The following is a 23,754-nucleotide window of genomic DNA, read 5'->3' on the forward strand; positions in this document are numbered from 1 at the left end:
TCTCACAAAAGAGTTTTCAGTGTGTGGATCTTGGAATCATTAGGTTCAAAATCCAAACACAGTGCTCATCTTCCTGAGACAATTACGTGTCATGTGTTCAGCACTAACACCATTCCTCTGTTGTTTCAAAGGATAAACAGGAGGAAATTGGCAGCAAGTTGAATCACAAAAAAAACTTATAAGATGCAAATTTGCTGTACAAGTAAACAGAGCAGATTAAAACTGTTACGTTAAAAAAAAATCAGTAAGAGATTGATAAATTTAATGATATTTTGTCTTTATTTTTTGTATTGTACGTAATTATGTCTAGCCTGTCTATAATTGACGCACCCACCTTTTTTAAATGTGAATACATATTGATTATTTTGTCCAGCATCATGCCAAACCCTATCCTCTGTTTCATGGAAAACACCTTGTGGTGAACTGTATAAGCTTTCTCCAACACTGCATTCATACCTTTAAAAACATTTTCATATTTTTCAGAATTAACAAATATAGAAAAAGCTTTGTCCTATTTTGGCATCTATAGGTTTACAAACATTATCTAACTGCTATCACTTCAAAAACAAAGTAGCATATCATTCACAGTACAGTAAACTTTTTCTCAAAACAGTATGTAGTAATATTTTCTTGAAACGTCCCTTAAAAGCATTTAGTTTAGTTTATACAAATTTATTTTAGTTCGATTGTGTTGATAAAACAATCATTATTCTGATAACAGAAGTTGATAAGCTGACAAACATAATACATTATCAATGAAAATAAACTACAGTCATAAAGATTAAGTTGAAAGATTGGTGATTGGTGAAATACACATATGCCTAACCAGACAAATGTAACAAACCCTTTGCATTTTTCTCACTAGAAGACAATATCATATTTAACATCTGTGATATTCTTCAGAAATTTTGAAGATCAGCTTAAATTATATGAAAAGTAATTAGGGTAAATATATAACAATATTAGAACATCTTTTGAGCATGTTTGCTGCAACTTGTAGTCCCTTACACATGTTTTTATCAAAGACCAATTTTATTGAAGAGTTGTCTTATGTAACAACAATCAATACCATTTTGGTGTCATTCCCTGTGTTGTTTTTATTGACCATTTAGCAGCAAGCATTGTATTGACTGGTGATCTTGAGATTATCTGATCATCACTGGGAAATGTGACATCTACCACATCTTTAACTTCAATCAATGTGTTAGCATTGCCTATAATTGAAAGAATTAGTTAATTATAGACATAATTAAATACAATTTTATATTGTGATATAACATATCAAGCATTATATATAAAGCAAAGGAATGCCTTTGAAACTAATGACCTACTATGTCTATTACACTTTTTAACTCTTTTTATTCCGGCATAAACTGAACAACATAATGGAAATGCCTTGGTTGTGGAGATAAACACCATTAGACTGTAAATTAATAAGGAGGAAATGGTTTTGAGCACTCGTATGTTGGCAATAGGCTTTAAGTACAATTCTATTGTATATTTTCATGTAGGAGTAAAACTACAAAATACTGAGAAAACAAATTACAATGTAACAATCCAGAATAAATAAATATATTAAGCTGATAAATTAATACAAAGATTTCACTTCCTTATTATTCATGCAAGACTTGAGCATAATACCTATAAAAGCATTATCAAATAAAATACATTATTATTATATATATGTTTAATAAATGCATTATCAAATAAAATGCATTATTGTTATATATATGTTTAATACATGCTAAAGAAAGCTGCAACATTTATATTATTTTCAGTTATTATAAATCATAAGTACATAATGCAAACATTATTCTACTTTTATTAACCAGTTTGCTGTTTTCAGTAATGACTCAAAACAAACAGTTGAAACACCAATAGAAACAAGCTTCAAACATACCATCACCACTGCTGTCAACACAAGAATTATCATCTGCTAAACATAGTTGTCCTTCAGCTGCGCAGACACAATGTCCGTAGCATGTATGACGTTCACATCTACGCACCATTTCTAATACACCTCCAAATAGTAAATTGAACTCAGCATGTAGAATTTCACTTAATAGACCGACCTGTAGTTATCAATGATGATAAACGTTCAAATATTTCCTTCCTTCCTATTCCATATTTTTCATTATGCATATTCATAAAATTTTTATGAGAATGATGAAGAAGTGTATCATTAAAACATATTTTATAAGACTTTTATTTATAAAATTGTACAAATAGAAAACAAGAGGGCCATGATGGCCCTGAAGTCGCTCACCTGTATATAGGCCCCTGAAGCGGGGCCAGTTTAAACCCCAGGGCTTTTATTTGAACAAACTTGGTAGACACCCATTAGAAGATGTTTCATGCTAAACATCTAAGGTCTAGCTGGTCAAGTTATTTCTTTACACATTTAGTTAAAAACAGTGACACACCTGGGGGGGGGGGCCAGTTTTGACCCCAGGGCTTTTATTTGAACAATCTTTGTAGACACTTACTAGAAAATGTTTCCTGCTTATTATCTAAACTCTAGCTATTCGGGTTTTTTCAAAGAATTTTTAAGTTTTTGCTATACAGTAACACATATAAGGAAAATCAATTTACCCCGGGGCGGGCCCAATTTTAACCCCAGGGCTTTTATTTGAACAAACTTGGTAGACACTCACTAGAAGATGCTTCATGCTTAATATCTAAACTCTAGCTATTTGAGTTTCTTCAAAGAAGATTTTTTAAGTTTTTGTTATACACAAATAAGGAAAATGAATGTCCCCCGGGCCGGGGCCAATTTTGACCCCAGGGCTTTTTTTTTAACAAACTTGGTAGAGACTCACTAGAAGATGTTTCATGCTTAGTATCTAAACTCTAGCTATTTGTTTTTTTTCAAAGAAGATTCTTTAAGTTTTTGCTTTACACATATAAGAGAAATCAATGACCCCCGGGGCGGGGCCAATTTTGACCCCAGGGCTTTTATTTGAACAAACTTGGTAGACACCCATCAGAAAATGTTTCATGCTAAATATCTAAGCTCTAGCTCTATGGGTTCTTTAAAAGAAGATTTTATTAAGTTTTTACTATATGCATATAGGGAAAATCTATGACACCCTGGGGCGGGGCCAATTTTGACCCCATGGCTTTTATTTGAACAAACTTGATAGACACTTATTTGAAGATGTTTCATGCTAAATATCTTAGCTCTAGCTCTTTGGGTTCTTTAAAAGAAGATTTTATAAGTTTTTACTATTTATGCATATAGGGAAAATCAATGACCCCCTGGGGCGTGGCCAATTTTGACCCTAGGGCTTTTATTTGAACAAACTTGGTAGACACCCATTAGAAGATGTTTCATGCTAAATATCTTAGCTCTAGCTCTTTGGGTTCTTTAAAAGAAGATTTTATAAGTTTTTACTATATGCATATAGGGAAAATCAATGACCCCCTGGGGCGGGGCCAATTTTGAACCCAGGGCTTTTATTTGAACAAACTTGATAGACACTCACTAGAAGATGTTTCATGCCAAATATCTAAGCTCTACCTCTTTGGGTTTTTTAAAAGAAGATATTTTAAGTTTTTTCTATCGGTTGCCATGGCAACCAGAGTTCTGCATGGAATTAAATTCTTTGAACAATTTTTAAAGGTGACCACCAAAGGAACATTCCTGTGAAGTTTGGATGAAATTGGCTCAGTGGTTTATGAGGAGATGTCATTTAAAGAAAAAGTTTACGGACGACGGACGGACGCTGGACGGACGCCGGACGAAAAGCGATCACAAAAGCTCACCCTGTCACTTTGTGACAGGTGAGCTAAAAATCAGTCTGGTGATAACATTTAGAAAAATCTATGACTAAACACAAGTATTTCGTTAAAAGTTTACCTGGAATACTTTAAGAATACAAATAGACAAATATATTTTCTATTATAAACATATTTCTCTTCATTTTTTTTCATCTAATTATACATGTATAACTTGATTGAAATACGTACAGAATTCCTTGCAGAAATACTGATAAACACAGAGCTGTATTTGGAAAGAGGTTTTGTACTCAGTTCATAAGTTTGTACAAAACCATCTTCATGGAAAGAGGCACTACTGCTATGACTTATCACATAGGGTTCTCCTTCTATCTGTAAATACATTTTCATTGGAAATCAAATTGAAATACCTAACTGACCTGTCCCATTAAAGTTTATAAAGATATCTAGGTAATAAACAGTGTAAATGACAAGACAAAATATTATGTATAATAAGATATAGCATCTTGAAAAAGTGTAATAATTACAAAAAAACGCTGTGTGTCTACTGTTACTTTTTCTAATGCCATTCTGTTATCTATGCATGCAAAAAATCAGAGGAATTAATAAAATAGGCCTCTGCTCAGGAAGTTGTAAATTGTTACCTTATAAAAAAATTTTAAAATCATTATATACCGTGTTCAAATCATTGCCCATATACTGGCTCCCTATGTTGATAAGATATGACTCTATTCCAGAATGTGCATCTTCAAATCCTAGCCAGGCCAGACTGATAGATATAGGCGTCCATGTCATCCACAAATCTGGCTGACAGTTTAACCTTGCTGCATGGTCAGTGTTGATGGCAAATGTACCTTAAATAAAATTAATAAAATAGTCATTGAAAACCTGGGTTCAAGAAAATTGATGAATTCACTTTAATACAAATTCCAGTAATGTTGCAATTTTAGTAAACTGCAATTTACTTTGAAAATTTAAAGTTGAAAATTAAGCCTGTATTGTAATCTGTTTTACACTGTAACATGAATTCCGATTTGTCAGTAAAAGTATAATGCCTTTTTGTTTTAGACACAGATATAACCAAGTGACTCATCAAAATGTTGCTTGTTAACTTTTGGCAATCAGACATTTAAACTAAAGTCTGAAATTGTGACCACTCTTTTATTATTGTTTCCATATTACTTGGTTTTGATGGAATTCTGCTTGAAGGTGATGATTTGAATTAGCCAAAGATTAATTTATACAAAGTTTTTGCTACATTAATCTGTTCATGCTTGAATAATAAATCGCAGAAAACAACATTTAGTAACTGAAAGTGTAAGTCTTCGTTTTTGATATTTAATATTGAAGAAAATTGGTCAAGCTTTTCAATAGTTAGCGAAGTATACCTTTTGTGGGAGGCGAACTGTCCACAAGAACATCTTGGAGGATAGAATCTGTACATAATTTGGCACCATTGCAAGATGTAAGTTTGATATCATAATAACTGCCATCATGAAGATCAAGATTTGTAAATGTGTAATCTCTCACAATACCCTCTACCTAAATATATAATAATAATTATTATTATTAACAAAATGTCAAAATATTACTTTAAACAAGAAAATTCATAGCATAGAACACTACACGTAGAAATTGAGAACCTAGTCTTTTTTTTTATTTAGTTCAAATTCAGCCTAACAGAAACAAAATCTTAAACATGAGAAAATATTCAAATCAAACTGTTATAAAAACAGATTCCAATTATAAGTTGATAATTCACCACAGAATTATCATTTTTGAATTGAAACAAAACTTTAAAAAAAAATTGACGATATCATACAATTTTAACCCATGCTGCAATAAATTGTATGAACTTTCTATATTGGCTGTTAAGAATCTGCTTCAGCGACTTTTCATTGCTTCTTTTTTCTTTGTTGGTTTGGTCAACATATTTAAAGTAATAATGCCTCTTACATGTCAATAAAACAGCTCTGATACTTTACTTCTGAGTAGAATGAACAACTTTTTCCATGATAACTGGACAGCATCAATCCATAAAGGAATTTAGTGTCATACAATAACTCATAAAATTACGAATAAACTAAATAAAATTAACATATTATTCATTCAACTGACAATATCACTTATTCATTTTCTTATTTAGACTTACTTTTACTGATGAAATATTATAATCTCCTCCTATATGAGATGATATAGATAAATGCTGACTTTCTATGTATGATTCCTGGTCATTTACTGCCCAATTTACTTGAACCAATGATCTAAGAATACTTGTGCCGTCTTTCATACTTCCAATATGAGAAAGAGCCAATTCTTGTTCAAAAACTGGTGGTGTTCCATCAACCAAAAATCCATTTGAGGAAGATTCAACATATTTGCCTATTAAAAAATAAAATGTACTTGATTACAACAAAGCTTTTTGATGAAATAAGAATGCTATCTTCAGTGTATTATGCTGATATATTTTTTACTTCTTGACTGCTCAAATGCAGCATTTATGAACTTTTAAATTTATACATTCTATTTTAGAATTTCAAAAATAAAAATAAAACATTGTCCATATTATATACATAACTAATTTGTAAACAGTCACATGCATCTTTGATATTCATCTAAAACAATCAAAGGCATTTCTAAATATTTTTTAAGGATGTAATAGAGATAACTTCACAACTATAAGTCATACATGAATCATTGGTGTGCATGATTTTTATTTCAAATTCACATCAATACAGTTAGATTGTAGGAATTTTATTCTAAAATTCATTCCACATTTGCTGTTATGTAGAACTTTTTATTTTCCAATATCATGCCAAATTTGTTAAAGCATGAATTTCTCATTTTACATATGTAATACACCAAAACCTCTTCAAGCATGTTACTATTTATATGGCATTATGTAAATTATGATGCTACATATATTTGTTAAGATTTCTTCAAAATATTTTTTTTTTTTAAATTGGAGCCTTATATTGATTAATATCTTACCTGCATTATTGTATGCTCTAACTGTACAATATATCCTAACATTTAGTGGCAGAATGTATGGCAGATCATAAACAAAAGCTTCCTGTAAATGATGGCAGTCTGTTGCTGTAATAATGTCGTCTGCTCCTTTTGTGGTTCCCGCTCTCCATACATATTTACTTATCCCTGACTGTGGATCATTGAAACCATACCATTTACAACCAATGTAAGTTCTAGTATGAAAAATTTTAACATTATCCAAAATCATTTGTCAAACAGAATGGTATCCCTTTTCATAAAAATATAAGAACTACAGAAATATCATTCAAATAGGTAACTAAATTACCCCACATGTTATTTAACATGAAGATGCACAACATAACATGTATTTGCTTTTTAATATCTGAAACAGGCAGATAAATCTGTCCAGACTCGTCTAAAATTTACATGGCATTTCATAATTTAAATGAATCATCATATCATAATAAAATGATGTACAATTCAAAGATTTATTCATATAAATAAGTTTATTAACCTTGCAGCCTGGTATTGTATATCCCGGGCTAGAGTGCCGTCTATAACATATCCTATATTTGGTGGTGTTGTATCCACAATAAAGCCATCAGATGAAGCAGACGAACACAAATCAGCTGTGTTACATGCTGTTATAGTTATAAAATATTTCATACCTTCAGCCAGATGTAAGTATTTCACTTCTGTATCTGAAAATAAAAGGAAATAAAGATATTGTAAAAAGGAATATCAATAATATGATTATTTCTGTAATGACAAGTTATTAAGTTAAGAAGTCTTGAGTTAAAGACATATGCCTAATGTGAAAATCTTATCAATAAGTAATTTTAGTTGGAAGTCTTATGAAATTTGCATGCAATTATCAATATTATCCAACAAATTCATCTATTAGTATGTATATTGAAAGCAAATTCAACAACTAGTTTTATAATATTCATAAACTTAAATTTTATTCAATACACTAGTGGCAATTTAAGAAATAAACAAATGATCAATCTAATTACATTCTTGAAGTCCATTTGGCTGTTTTCCTTTAACATCCTCGCATCCCTGGCATGACCCAACACTGACAAAATACTCTTTTATAGGAGTATGTGGATCATGGAAACCTTTCCATCTTACATGAACACTAGATGCTGTATCTATGTAATCTAGGTCAACATAGTCTGTGTCTGTTGTCTTGGAACCGTCAAAGACGTCACCTGTTTCTGGTTCAGATGAGTCAACTATAAACGCCCAGGATGAGGCGACAGCAAATAACCCCGCATTGTTATATGCCTGGTTTAATGAGATTTACATAAATGTAATGAAAATAAGGTCATAGGAAAAGCTTTTAAGAATTACTATTTGAATGAAGTATTTTTTTCTTACCATAAACGCTCCATGAGCCAGCTAGATTATAGATTCCTCACATGAAAGTCTTTTGCAGGATTAAAACCCGCAGCGGTGAGGAGCAGGCAGTTAAAAATCAATGACGCTAAACTCACAGCAAAAGAAGATAATACCAGATGCTACTCTGGGTATTATTTTGGGCACCAGTGGACTTCTGGGTTTACCGACCATCTTTCAAAACAAGTTTAGTCTTCTGATACTGCAAGTATTTTGAGCAGGGCCTTACATGTAAGCCTTGACAAATATTGCACATGCAAAATTGAATGCATTTAGACACTTAGTGACAGGTTAATGAGTTAAAGTAAAGAATAATAATACTATAATAGTTTTGAATTATATGTTACTACACATACAATATTGTAATAAAGCCTTATTTTTATAATCTTGTCAAAAAAAAGAAAGTATATGACAAACCTTAACATTAATGATATATGCATGTCCCTCTTTTAGTGACAGCTGGTTGTCTTCTGGTGTGCCTGAACATTCATTTTCTGTATCAGTATATGCCATTATATTATCAAAACCACTCTGAGTACCAATGGACCAGCTATAGTGAGAAATTCCACTTTCAAGATCACTGAAAAGTCCTGTCCAACTAAGAAAATAAAAATTTATTTCAATAAATTTCCGCTCAGAGACATTTAAAATAAAAATGTCCAGTGTTAAAATACAAATAAATTTATTATTTCATATGTCAAAATATACTTTTTATTTTATCAAATGAATATAATTAATTATACATGTAGTCTCTACCCAGGTATATAGAGGATATTTGTTTGTTTCAGTGTAAGATCGAAAAATATTTCACCGAGTGAACACCAGATGCAATATTTTCCACGAGTGGCGTAGCCACGAGTGAAAATATAATAGCTGGGGTTCACGAGTGAAATATTATTTGATCTCACATGTAAAACAAACAAATTTTCTGTTTATTTCATGATTTTTTAACGATTTTTACACCATTTTACTAATTTTTGCCGCGTAACGTCATCAAATAGTGACGTCACAATGTTGAAGCAAAATATAATTCCATGATTATTTTTAGATTTTAGATGTTTTTCAGCACAACGTTCGTAAATATTTACGAACTACAGTTATCACGTACATTTTTTATTATGATTGACTACATTTCCGCTGAAAATCATTCATTAATGATAAATATTTTATTTTTACGCCAACTATAGTTCGGCTACTGTGAAATTATATTTGGTAATCATTACTGTGAAATTATCAGAATATAATTAACCGTTATAATTCAGTAATCTACTGCAAAACATGTAATAAATTTGTATAATGGACTTGCCCATATTTAACTCATATTAGGAACTTTCCATTGTATATTTAAGGGGTTATCAATTATCTAAAGCTTATGCTGGGCAGCAAACAGTAAAGAATTGTGTCAGAATACATCTGTTCTGACTGTATCTTGGTTGTATCATAAAGTCACCTAAGTATCCAGGTTTCACTAAAAGGAAGCCTTAAAGCTTTATATGTTTATTGTCGTTTTTGTCCATTTTTTTTTTAAATTTTAGTAAAATTCAACATTCTTCAGATGAGCTGCAAGAAGAGCCTATACTTTACCAGGCCTCCACATATTCTGTACTTGTAATGTGTCGATTTCGTACCGTAATTCGACTGTCTGAAATAACAGGGGGTGAAGTATCGATGGTCACACCTTCCGAATAACTGACAGATGACTGTCCAGTGAAATCATACCCTAAATAATATTCATAAAAGCTGATGATTAAAACATTAGATTAACCTTGTACATGTTTTACCATTCTAAATATATTACATTGATGTGTCTAATTTTCAATCTTGTCAAAAGTGTATATGATTTATAAGGAAAATGTTCTAAATATAAACTTACTGAATAGAAAATAGTGCAGAAGATAATCAAAATATACAAATAAGCAAATAATATGCGGTGCCTATGTATAGGAACTGATGACATGGGTAGAATCAGTTGCAACTAGCAGGCTATGCATTAAGTAAAGTACAGAAAAACATTTCTCTGTAAGTTTTCAAAATTATCATTTTAGTATAGTACATCATTTTTCTATTTACATATGTCATGCATTTTTGCTCTATAATTTTAGAATGGCTTAAGAAATATATTTATACAAAAAGTTTTCTTATGTTATGGTCAAATATTTTGGGATTTTTTCATGTTCTGGATAAGACATATCATTTGAGGCAGGATAATCCATACTATAAGATAATTCTTAACTGGACATATCATAAGTCTACATATATCATTTCTTAGTGTTGTTCTACAAAAGAAATTCAGATCTTCACATTAAATTCTTACCTCTCACTGTTGCAAAATATGTGTGACCATTTATCATTTCTAAGTCATGAAACATTTTATGGTTAGTTAAACCAACAATTGTTGGGGGCATCACATCTACCCCTCCTTGTGTTGTTCCTGTCCAATACATTAAACATATCAAAAATTGTAATGAAATTAATAATTTGACAAAAAATCTTTGAAAAATATTACTTGGTAGATACTTAATCAATATAAAGTATTTTAACTTGAGGGTATTATGTCAAAATACATATTGTAACTTTTCATAATGTTCATAGAAGATCCTGATATTCCATATTTTACATAATTTTCATTTCATTTATTTTCAGTTGGACAACTTCCTAATTTAAAAAATCATTAACAATCCTTTTTATCATCAGACTGTAACAAATCAAGTGATAAGTGAATAAATCATTGACTCAGTGCAAACAAAATATAGTGAGACAAACAATATACCTGTATTTACAATCTATTTGCTGGATATGTTTTCCCAATATTTAAAATTTTTGAGATCCATAAAATTTCAAAAAGAAAGGGTCACAAATCACTGAAAATTACCCAATATTAAAATTGATGTAAAAACTGTTTTAGGGATCATATGGAATAAAAGCTTAATAATACTTTGTGGCATAAACAGCTAAAACTTCTTGTTCATTATGTCCAAAAGTAAGACAAAACTTCCTAATATTCTTCATATAAGAGATACATGTATGTTATGTTATATAGAACAGGTACTTACCAATGGTTAGCTCATATCCTGTGATTCCACTTGTATGTACAGCATAACCTTTCTCCTCTATATCTATAAATGATACCCAGTTAATACTTAACTCTGATGTTGATGTCTGAAATGACAAAAATATAAAGATGTCTCTGAAATAACGATATATAGAGATGTCTGAAAACTAAAAGCAAAATACAAAGATTCTGAAATAACATGATATATAGATGTATGATATAACATATCTGCAAGTGCCCTAAGTTTGCCTCCATCCTAGTTTATGTCACAAAGTAAAGTCTCATTAAATGTTCATTAAGAAATAAAACAACGAGATATTTCTAAATATTAAGATAAAGTTTCAGTCTTTGGATACTGATTTTACAGTGTGTTTATAATTTACAAATTAAAGTAAAATTGTTAATACATAATGTCAATTACTTATATCACTTTCTGTACATGTTCTGTAGTTTGACATATTATGTCTCGCCTGATCCATTATCAAGTTCATGTATAAAAATAACAAATTATTCTGGCTTCAAATTAAATTTATTCATCAGAATATACATCATGTACATGTATATCTCACATTACCTGATAACGTACATCCTTCCTATTCCCAATCCATACATCTCCAGCCTGAGGCGGAGTTAAGTCAACTGTAACACCATCACTGCAAACATTAACTTCTGGAAGTTCTTGAGTCCAGCGCTCATGATGAAGAGAAGTTTCATCCGCATGGACACATACCACATAACGATAGCCATGTTTTAATTCTGTTTCCTTGAAGTAAACATTGATGTAATTCAAATCTGCAATAGCAAGAAACAAAATTTAATGCTTTTTGAAAGAAATGTTCTTGTAGGCATTCTTATGAAAACATGCATGCAAAATTTTAAGACAGCAATGACCCAGTGACAATAGTTTCTGCATCTCAGCATATCAACAAACATGGGTATCATGAATGTAAGTCTAAATCATGATTTGAGCCGTGTCTTGACAAAACCAACGTAGTGCGTTTGCGATCAGCATGGATCGAGACCAGCCTGCGCATCTGCGCAGTCTGATCAGGATCCATGCTGTTCACTTACCAACCCTTTTACAAGTAGAGAAACTGATAGCGAACAGCATGGATCCTGATCAGACTGTGCGGATGCGCAGGCTGGTCTGGATCCATGCTGGTCGCAAACCCATTATGTTGGTTTTCTCATGACACGGCTCATTTGTTAAATATTATACTTATGCAATTACCTTCAGTGCACAGACTCATAACAAGAACACCAAAAAGTCTACAGCTTTCTCTAACAAACATGCAAAAATAATTAATGTTATTAAACAAAGTACATTATGTGAAATAAGAAGTTATAGCTCAATCGTTCATGGAATCAACTTGTTTTTTACCTGTATCTCCACATTTGATTGAATCTGGATGAGAACATGGGTCTTGTAAGTCTATTTCAGATGGATTGTTATAAAATATAGTAACATCATCATCTCTCACAGTCAGAATTGTCCAGGTGTATGCTTTTTGACTGTTGGAAAGAAGTGTGAAAGAGCACATATTTTATTCAAAATACTTTATGATTTACATAATTATGCTTGTTTTATGCTGTTGTTTTTTTATGTATCTTTTTCGAATGAATGGGATTCAAAATTCTACTTCATACAAGTAAACTGAAATATATTTTGCTACATGGCAAAATCATGTAGCAATTGCAAAATTACAAATATATCCAAAACATCAATGTGGTAACACTTACTGACCCAAATTGGCTCAAAAGTGATTCACCTTTTCCACCATAATAAAGCAAGGCCAGCTTGCATATCCATGCAGTCTGAACAGGCTCTATACTAAATTTCAAATTTTCATCTTGATATACCAAAGGTTGATAATGCATAATGTCAAAAACACAAGCTAAAATAAGCCATCATAGACATTCAGCATGGTTTGAGTTAAAAATAAAATCATAGTTTAGTTTAAACATATCTAACTGCGGCACATACATGTAAAATATTACACAAAAGATAAATTATATAACAACAAGCAATTATCATAGTATTGCAAGCAATCCATAAGTCCCCTACCGGTTAGAACCCCAGCAACATTCTGATGGGCCATTGGCCATTCAATTTTACAAGTGAATGAATGACATGAGTGAACTTAAATCTTTTGAGTTCTAAGTTTGTATATATCACAGTAATGTGTTAAGTTTCCCTGCCTAGTAAGGAAATTATGTTTATACAATCTTGTCATATTATTACGATGTGGGATTTTAAAGTAAATCCTATAAGGAATGAAGAAGTTGGAGTAAAAAATACCAATTTCTCGAAAAATATCTAAGTTCAAGGGGGACATAATTCTGTAAATAGTCTTGCTAGAGTATTTAACCTTCTCAAAAATGTTGAGTGATAATAAGAAACATATATATGAAGTTTGAAGTAGATACATTAGGAAATAAAGAAGTTATTTAAAAAAGAAAACATTTTTTTTCCATAAAAATTCTAAGTTCAAGGGAGGTAATACTGATAATTTTTGTGCTAGAGTTGTAAACCTTGTCACATATGATGTGGTTGATGACCAGAAACTTATATTTAAAGTTTGAAGTAAACACGTTAAGAAATAAAGAATTTATAGTGAAAAAGCTGAAAAGTTTAAATCAGAAATCTTGAAATTCAGACTATTTGTTGCCACAGCAACCAGAATTTTCAACATAGAAAGAAAAGAAAAAGATGTGCATAATCTCCAGACTGCCATCTACCCATATTTCAAGTTTCATAAAAATATTTTCAGTACTTTTTGAGTTATCACTGGATCCAGTTTATGTGTTAAATTTGGCATATTTTCAGACTATTTGTTGCCATAGCAACCAGAATTTTGAACATAGGAACAAAAGAAAAAGACGTGCATAATCTCCATACTGCCATCTATCCATATATCATGTTTCATAAAAATATTTTTAGTACTTTTTGCGTTATCGCGGGATCCAGTTTTGTGGACGGACGGCCGGACAGACAGACGGACAGACGGACGGACATACTAAAATTTGATGTTTATGAGGCAAATGAGCTCATAAACACCACCTGGACCAACGTCCATAAGCGAAATAAGCTCATAAAACCAAAAAAATAGCTCTTAATTTGAATTTTATGAGTTTATGTTCTTTATTTAAATACGAATGAAGCTCATAATAATCAAATGTTGGCTCGGACAGACGGACGGAGGGTAAACCTAAAGTCCCCTCCTGTTAAACCAGTAGGGGACTAAAAAGCCAATGAGTTGGACAACAAGTTCTAGCAACATAATAGATTAAGCCCTTCCCAGAAAATTAGATATACTAGTATATAATTGGAAAAAACTAATTCATAACCAATAAACTACCGTAATGTTGGCCAGACTGCAGATAGAATGTTACTGTAAGGAGTATAATCTACATCAGTGTGTGGCCATAACGCATTTTCTTCCAGATAGATTGGTTTACCATTATGCTCATCAACTATAAGAAAATGAAAAAGTGATATTGGAATTGTTTGTGTTTGTAACCCACTATTGAGGGATCAAAACCAACTAGAATTGGTCAGGGTTGTTTTTAAGCTTTATTTTTTCCTTTATTTACAAAAATTGTCTTACTTTATTACAGCTTTGATGTAATAATTTTTTCAACTCGGGTTACTGATATTGTTACACATGCCATATAACTACTAAGTACTAATTTAAAGAGCCATTATCACTTTCAATAAAAAACATAACACTTCAAGTACCACATACATAAATAAATCATGGAACAAGAACATATGACTTGTATATACTTCTAAAAAATATCACTAAACAGATACATGTAGGTATGAACATATAAATTTCATCAACATTTGACATAAACATTCAAATCTATATTAATATACAATTATATCAATTATTTTTGCATAAAAATTAAATATAACATATTAATTGATAAAATAAAGCAGGGACACTGCTGTTGTATGGTTTTCAATTATAGGTGACTCAGGGAGACAAGTAAAGAAAAGTACTGTAACGATTTTCATTCGCTTAAAATTCAAAACATTATTGTCAAATTATAATTTTATTGTAAAAAGCCTAAAAAATCAGTTTTATAGAAAAAAAACATTTTTTTCTTTGTTTGGTAAGTTGGGTTTCTAATGGCAACAATACTGTAAATGTCATATGGTGACTTTCCAGCTTTACTGGTGGAGGAAGACCTCATGTATCATTTCAGACATGAGCAGGCAACTTAGTAGATGCACCAATGTTCCGTAAGTTTCCATGAAAGAAGGCCAGATTTGAACACACACCAGTTAGGGACAAATTAGTCCTTAAAGGGCACTGAGGTTTTTTGACATGACGGGACTGGAAATAATTTTTTTAGATTATTACTCCATTTGATGTAGATCTATATTTATAACTAATATGTGCAAAATTTCAGATCATTAGCTCGCTCCGCTTTTCCAGAATAATTATTATAATAGTGAAAAATGACCCGAAATTGAAAAGCGTTTAAACGCTTTTACGCTTTTCAATCAAATCGGACTAAGAATAGCACAAACATACGATTTTCAATGTATTTCTTGCACATTTCTTAGTTATATTTAATTTATATTTCTGTTTAAAGTGCTCATGTTTATTTACGTAAAAATTAAAATGTTATGTTTTTAGGCTTATAAACATCAGTGGAGTTCCTTTAACCACTTGGCAAGAAAAAATGAATCATGGAATTTAAATGAAGTCCCCCTAATCCCTGAAGACTCATGCTTTAAATGTGTCCTCATGCTTTTGAGTAATTTAATGCAAAAATGGTGCATTAACATTTTCATAGTTACCTGTACTTTCTCCAATGGCATCTATGACAATGCTGGGTCTAACTTCTGTAATGTTACTGCAGTTTTTGATGTTTGAAGATATGATAGCCGAATGGCCAACTTTATTATAACCCCTTACTGAAACTGCCCAGCATTTTGTAAATATTATGTCTCCTTCTAAATCAATTGTGAATGTTACCTTTAAAACAAATAAGAATAGGCTAAGTTAAAATTATAAAATTGTTTCATTAAATGTAAAATGAGTTTATATAATAATGTTCTGGTAATTATTTCTAAACACTAGCACATTAAAACAATTCTTTATGCATCATGCAATTTTCAAAGCTTAAAACTTACAAGTTTAAAACATATGAAAAAATCCTGTAATAGCTTGCTTTTATATAATAACTGTCTTAAAGGAACTTTTATCCACAGTGATGAATAAACATTTATGTACAAAGGGCAAACCTGCTTTATACAAAAATGTATAATGTTTTAACAAAAGCACCGCAAAGGTGGGTTAATATACATCCAAATATAATGTTATAAAAGTCTTATGTAGGACTTACAAACTCCAAATTAGTTTTTTTTCGCTGGCCATGGGCCTCCGGGCCAGTGCTGAATTCGATAAATGCATGATATAAGGACAAATGGACAAGGGCAAAGCTATAAGCTTCCTCTCAAGTGGGGACATAGTTTTAAAAAAAGGTTAGCTATTTATAGCAAATAATAATCCAAAATCTTTCTTCAAGACTATACCTTGTCTATCAAACTGTTAATATTTTCAGCTCTCTTCCATTTGGTCAATAATTTTGTATCCACAGAATTGTCAGCAATTGCCCATTCATAATGGTCCATAACAGCCACAGCCTCCTCCAATGATTCTATATCAGGATCTTTAAAATGTCCTATATTGACAATTATCTGAAAGTAATGAAATAACAAAATACTGGGATTTACAGACATACAAAATATTGCAATTCAATACTTTATAAAAACTTTGATAAGCAGATAAACAAAATAAGGCTAACAAATTAACAAAATATTGTAATTGATAGATATACAAAATACTGCTATTTATGACACTGATAAACCAAATACTGTAATTAACTTATTAACAAAAGATATAAACAAAACTGTGGTTTACCATACTGATGCACAAAATACTTTGATTTACATATAAATTTAATTCTAAATGGAATACTATGATTTGAAAGACACACAGAATACTGCAATTTACAGATAAACACAATACATGTCCTATGTTTAACATACTGAAGGTTACATACCTGTTTTTGAAGTGTTACATATTGCACCTTGATAAAATCTGGTACTGGAGGGTAAGGTATTATTGTTACACCTGAACTTTTCACAGGTTTAAAGCAAAATGGACCAGCACAAAACTTCAGTACAACCCTGTATCTTCTTGCAGGAGTCAGTGTTAAAACACTGTCTTCAAAAGAGTAGACTTTTGTTCTCAGATGTTGAAACTCCTTATACAATATCCAAAATTCTGAAATAATGAACCATTATAATAGTATTGTATAAAATTCATTAATCTTTACTCCTTTATCTTCATTTCTTGTACACTGTCAAAATCATTATCCAAAAAATATTTCTAACAAAAATTGTCAATTTCACAAACAAAAGAAAACAAAAAGTTAAATGGAAACAACAAGTTACTAAATCTAGCATTAACATACATGTGAACTCTCCCACTTTAGGTGGGAGACTCCCAATTTTTTCAGCCATATTTTCAAAGATTTTTCTTAAAATAAGGGGTATTTTCACAAATTAAAGAAATCGTCAGAACTTCCTTCTTTGTTTATTGCAAATTCTAAAATCTCCCTCTTTTTGAAGAAAAATCTCCCACTTGATCATTGAAAAAAGTTCACACATATGCATTAATAATTTCTTTACTCTTTTCGCAAGAACTCAGACCATTTAAATTTGGAAAAAATTTAACAATCTTTTGAAACAATCCTTTTAAAAATGATATTAATAAACATACATTTGTATGTGAAGAAATAAATCTTTATATTTTCTATGTTAATTTTAGAGTTGAATTGGGAATTTTCAACAGTTTTGTCAACTACAAAATGAACTATGCACTGACATGATAAGAACTTTCATCTATTTCTTTTCACAAGAAGAAACATTTCATCTGATGCAAAAGACTGTGCTTTTTATTACAAAGGGAGTTAACAATAAAATGATAAGGACAATTACCAGCAACAGGTGCTCTTTCTTCAATAGCCCAGTAAACATCTGAGATTATGTGAGCTTTGTCACTTTGAATAGACCAGTAAGCTTGTAAACGGTTGGTTGATGACTGAAATTCTAAGTCTTCTGTACACTTAACTCTTTTGTCCTAATACAAAAAGATAAATAATTTAGTTTAACAGTACACATTGCCCGTCTGCTATTGAATATGATCCTTTATTCAGACAGCAACACACAAATGACTTCTCATTGACCTCCCTCCTTTTATAAAGGTAACAAAATATACTACACGTAATATATTATACGGTAATGCAAAAAAAAAATTTGTCATGTGATGTTAAAAACCTGATATCCAACTTCCTAGTTAATAAACTGGTATTTTAAACCTAACAAGGAAAATAAACATTATTATTTTCTTTTTCTTAAAATACCTTGATTAAAGAATCATGGCATTTTCTCTTGGGAGTAACTTCAGTGCTTCACGTTCAAAAGATTCAGATGAAGTTCAAGAAATGTTTTGTGAACATTGTAATAAACATGACAAGCAATATGTTCCTGCTGAGGGATTTTGTGAAGAGTGTTTTGAGTACTTGTGTGGGACATGCCTCAAGTTTCATAGAAGATACAACGTCTCTCATACAATCAAGGATAAGGATAACATGCCAAAGGATTTCTGTCTAGAGGAATGTTCTGTTCATCAAGATGAACTGGTCAAGTTTTATTGTAAAGTTTGTAAGAAATTTGCCTGTACTGAATGCAAGACTCAAGACCATGGAAACTGTGGTATGGTCAGCTATTTGCCAACTCTTGTTCAAGGGATTGAACACAGCCAAGAAATCAAAGAACTCACTGAAAATCTTGAAATGTTAATGAAAGATTTGGAAAATACACAAAAGCATGTGAATAAAAATAAGGATAATATTGCTTCACAAGAAACAAAGATATTAGACACAGTCATGAAAAAGAAGGAAGAAATATTGTCAACAATTGAAAAAGATAAAAAAGAAAGAATTCAAGATTTTGATAAGATAATGGAAGAGACCATACAAACACTGAGACAAGAGAAAATTGAAAAATTACAAGAGAATAAAACAAGATTAGAAGAGTTATTAGATAATGAGGAAACTGATATAAAGAAAGAAATCAATAAAGATGATGACGAGAAAGTTTTGCGTGATATTACAGCTGAAATCTCAAAAATGAAAACAAATCTACATAAAATATCAAAAAAGCTTGTTTATCACAAAAACACTGATCAAAGGTGCGAAATGTTTGCTGTTATGAAAGAGGGGCAAGAAATCATTGAACAATTGAAACCAGAGGCAGATAAACAATGGAAAAACAATTCAATTCATCATTACAAAGTAGAATGCAAACTGTCAGATCAAAATATAACCACAATTCAAGACTGTAAAAAGTTTTTCACTTTGCAAGAAATACACAAGTCTGAAGTAGAAAGGACAGCAACTTATATAGGTAATAAGACAGACATTAAATTTAATTGTAGCTTGTTTTCATCTTTCTGTTTATTGTCAGAAAACTGTCTCCTTATCACTAACTATGGATCTGAAAAGCTTATTATATTCAAGGATTTGTCAGTCAGAAATTCACCATATGATAGAATAGACCTGCCCCAATATCCTTGGGCAGTTGCAAAAGTTGACAATAAAAAAGTTGCTGTAACACATCCTCAACTTGGAATAATCAGACTGATAACATTCTCTAAGTCTATGACAGTGACCAACACTGAAGATGTAGCAGTAGGAGTAGATTGTTTAGGTGTTGCCTACAGTAACAGCAAGCTTATAGTATCTTACAAAACCAGACCAGCAACAGTGAAGATACTTGACATGTTTGGTAAAGTACTGAAAACATATGATGAAGATCACCATGGGAATCCTCTGTTTGGTAAACCATATTTCTTAACAATCAGTGAAGACAACACAGTCATATATGTATCTGACTATAGGAAGAGTTGTGTTTTAGGGTTAACCTTTGACAAAAATGTCAAGGCCATTTACAAGGATGACCAGTTGAAATGGCCATGTCAACTGACTGTAGACAGGTCTGGAGCAGTGTTTGTATGTGGACTTCAGTCAGGCAATATACATCAACTGTCATCTGACCTGACCAAGGTGAAAATTCTGCTGGATAAAGAACAGAGAGTTATTCATCCATTGTGTGTGGCGTACTGCCAATACAAAAACAGATTGTATTTGGGTCAGATTGAAAATGACATAAAAGTGTATGATTTATCAATGAAATAAAACAATACATATTGTTTCAAACATAAAAAGCATGTGCAAAAACAAGATAAAGTCAAAAATATTTCCAAATAAAATCTTTACTTTTCACTTCCTTCTTCCTTTAAAATAAAACTGAATAAAAACTGAATTAGTTCTATCCTCAGGCAAGGAGTTATTATTCCTTAACAAATGATCTTGGATATTGAGTCCAATGGTCTTTTGTGTGTCACCGCTGACTCAGAAATTATGTTGGATTAGTAGTCCCTCATCTGTGGAGAAACTGATAAATAAATTACTTTTTAGTTATTCCAGAGAAGCCAAAAAGGTGCATCAACTGCCAAGATATGACCAAAAGCATGTGTCAAAATTGGTGTCAAAACCAGAAAAAAATATTACCTACAGATTTCTGTTGTTTTCAACAAATATTCATTTTGAACTTTAAACATTGACTTAAAGGATTTAATGTTATTTTTAAGAACTAAAAAGAAAATGCTATTTTTATTGTAATTGCTGATTTCATACTGCCTTTGTATTTGAGGAAAAAACATTGTTTTTAATTCTATATGACATTATTATATAACTTTAAAACTCTACATTTATCACGTCAATAGCTTTTGGGGAGGTGTGACTACCCAATTGTAGAAGCATTTATCAAGCAGACAAAAAAAAATAGTACCACGATTTTATAAACAGGCAAATCAACAATCCTTGAAATTCTGAAATTGAAACAAGTTTTTATTTAAAAACATTATATTTTCCTTTGTAAAATGTTAAAATCTCCAAGGAAATGCTTGGTTTTCTAAATTTTCATATCAACACTCTGCACTAGTGGCTCAAATTTTTGACAGCAGTTTTTTTTGTCCATGATATTATTTAGAAAAATTCTGACAAATTTTATTAGGCACTATTAAAATTATAGTTTTCAGTGTGTGAACATGGTTTTTCTTTGATTTGACTTGATGACCTAGTTTTTGACCAGAGAATGCCAATTTTGATCCCTGTTTAAGATATTATTAAGTAAAAGAATTAGATAAAGTAAAATGATAAGCCAGTCAAAAATTTGGAATGTAGATTGTTAATAGTTGCTTTAGTTTTGACCTAGTGACATAGCTTTTAAATTTAGATAACCTTTGACTAAATGCGTTTGAATTTATTTGAGATATTCATTTAGACAGAATATAAAGATAATCCAATCAATTATATGGCCTCAAGACTCTTAACAAAAGTTTTTCTTTAATATCGTGACCTAGTTCTCAACCCCAGACCTAAAATTGTCCAAAATATTATTCAGATTTAAAAGGAACACTGACAAAGTCTGAAGGACATCAAAGACTGTGACCTTTATAGTTAAAAACTATTTTTTTTCCTTTTAAGTCCTATTTCTTAAGCAGATAAACAATTCAATGTGAGCTTGTCCAAGGTGTCATTTAGAAAAACATTCTGAAAATTATGTTCCGACAGAAAGTATCATCTTTAAACAAGATTTTTCCTTCATTTGGCCAGGTGACTTTTATTTCAACACAAGATGACCTAGGTTCATACTCATACATTCATACATAATACAATACATATGTGATCCCAGTATAGACAATTCAGTTATTTTTTAAATAGTAACTTTGTATTTGAGAATAATAACTGTATAAAGTAGTAATTGTATCAATATAACTTTTGCAAAAAGTTTTTTTTTTTAAATTAAAAGAGAATAAGAATGGAAACAGAAGCAAGCCTATGAGCTTCATATGAAATGACTATGGATACTTTTACCAATTATGCTAACAAAATCAATAATAACAACAACATATATATATATAATAGTTACCTCAGAATGATGTGACATCTCTGTACTAAAGTCTGAAATATACAAATGGTATATAAGTTGTAATGTATAAAATGTAACATACAAACTCTGTTAATGACATTTTTTTAACAAAGCTCATAAAATGTTTTATGTTTAATATACATGTATCATCCCTAATTATATTTCATGTGATGTTGTTATTAATGCCATTTCTGAAAATTACAAATAATAAATTCATTAGACAAGCATTAAAGAATATGAAGAAAAAGAGAATTGTGTTCCTACAAGTAAAACAAAAGAAGAAAAGTGACATTCAGTGTAACCTCCCCCAACAGTCACCTCTCAACAAACAACCACCTCGTTACAACAGCCAGTTTCAATTTCCCCCCTCTCCTGGATAGTAATTACTATAATAATTTAGCTCTTATCAATGGCCACCTCTCAACTCCGGCCAACAGCCACTTATTTTCCCTTTCAAATAAAAAAATACCCCTCAAACAGCTGGAAAAATTGTTGGCTGGTTGTGCTATTTTTATTGTATGTGATCTTGCCTACTTTATCTATATGATTTAACCAATATATGTACATCATACATGGAAAGCTAATCTTCCTTCTGTCTGTGAAGAATATAAACCTTCTGACATGGAAACATGTTATATTGTTGAATTAATGTTAAATGAAAGATGAATGCACAGAGTAAACATTGTAGTCCTGTATATGTTTTGTGTTTGCTAAATTAAACAATTATGAATTTAATACATTTTGATTTCCTCCCAGGTAACATAAGGTTGGTTCCGGTAGCATTATCAAACTGAAGGACTTAATGTCCTAAGTTATCTACAAATACAAAATGGATACTGAACAGGAAATTTCAAGCCAGCCCCTATGAATATAAAAGTAATGAAGGTTTTTATGATCAAACTATGTTCGTCTATCAGTATCAACAATCTTTAAGTAATGAATATGATCTATATAAAGATGATATTAAGGGTCCTGTATTCTCAATTTGTTATGTGTTTACAACCCTACACATTTCAATAGCAACCTCATACAACAGCCAATTTTAGACTGATTGGCTGCTGGCTAGTGTAGGGAGGTTGCACTGTATATACAAATACACGCGCGTAACTGATATATATCTATAAACAAGAATGACAATAAATTGAATAAAGAAAAGCATTGTAAAACACAAACAATGTGGGTCAGGTTTCAGTGTATTTGTTAATGAGCTGCATTTTGGCTATCCAACACCCTTTGTCACTGGTTACAAATATATCTCCATTGATTACAAAGGTGTAGTTGTGACGGCTCTTTTGTCACATAATCAAATATATTTTTAGAACAAGAACGTGTTTGTTAAACACATGTTTGTCAGTAACAATATTTAAAATAAAGGCTGTATGAGCAAAAGTGTAAAAAATCTATTTTTAGCACTGGTGACCTTGACCCAACTGACCCCTACCTCCATCCAAAGGAAGAATATCATGCAACTTATTTTCCTACCAAATATGAA

At 31.1% G+C, this 23,754-nt stretch overlaps 2 protein-coding genes across 2 annotated transcripts in view; one reads left to right on the forward strand and one right to left on the reverse strand.

The window, feature by feature from the left end:
- Positions 1–23,754, reverse strand: part of LOC132726637 (uncharacterized) — a 34,715-nt gene that overhangs the window by 8,418 nt on the left and 2,543 nt on the right. The window contains exons 3-24 of the mRNA XM_060711982.1: positions 22,263–22,294; positions 18,204–18,345; positions 17,264–17,487; positions 16,734–16,898; positions 15,996–16,173; positions 14,542–14,656; positions 12,564–12,694; positions 11,757–11,974; positions 11,184–11,289; positions 10,445–10,561; positions 9,715–9,850; positions 8,548–8,728; positions 7,746–8,019; positions 7,244–7,430; positions 6,730–6,941; positions 5,891–6,120; positions 5,127–5,280; positions 4,414–4,592; positions 3,970–4,110; positions 1,901–2,072; positions 1,070–1,214; positions 335–456 (exon numbers count right to left, since the gene is read on the reverse strand). Of these exons, the coding sequence (XP_060567965.1) occupies positions 335–456; positions 1,070–1,214; positions 1,901–2,072; positions 3,970–4,110; positions 4,414–4,592; positions 5,127–5,280; positions 5,891–6,120; positions 6,730–6,941; positions 7,244–7,430; positions 7,746–8,019; positions 8,548–8,728; positions 9,715–9,850; positions 10,445–10,561; positions 11,184–11,289; positions 11,757–11,974; positions 12,564–12,694; positions 14,542–14,656; positions 15,996–16,173; positions 16,734–16,898; positions 17,264–17,487; positions 18,204–18,345; positions 22,263–22,294 (3,561 nt within the window). The remainder of the gene's footprint in view (positions 1–334; positions 457–1,069; positions 1,215–1,900; positions 2,073–3,969; positions 4,111–4,413; positions 4,593–5,126; positions 5,281–5,890; positions 6,121–6,729; positions 6,942–7,243; positions 7,431–7,745; positions 8,020–8,547; positions 8,729–9,714; positions 9,851–10,444; positions 10,562–11,183; positions 11,290–11,756; positions 11,975–12,563; positions 12,695–14,541; positions 14,657–15,995; positions 16,174–16,733; positions 16,899–17,263; positions 17,488–18,203; positions 18,346–22,262; positions 22,295–23,754) is intronic.
- On the forward strand, positions 18,582–21,885 carry LOC132726639 (uncharacterized). The gene has a single exon (XM_060711983.1). The coding sequence runs from the start codon at positions 18,644–18,646 to the stop codon at positions 20,462–20,464; it is 1,821 nt and encodes a 606-aa protein (XP_060567966.1). The 5' UTR covers positions 18,582–18,643; the 3' UTR covers positions 20,465–21,885.

Source organism: Ruditapes philippinarum, unplaced genomic scaffold (genome assembly GCF_026571515.1).
Source record: "Ruditapes philippinarum isolate M1 unplaced genomic scaffold, ASM2657151v2 ctg1393_1_1_1_1, whole genome shotgun sequence".
Lineage (NCBI taxonomy): Eukaryota > Metazoa > Mollusca > Bivalvia > Venerida > Veneridae > Ruditapes > Ruditapes philippinarum.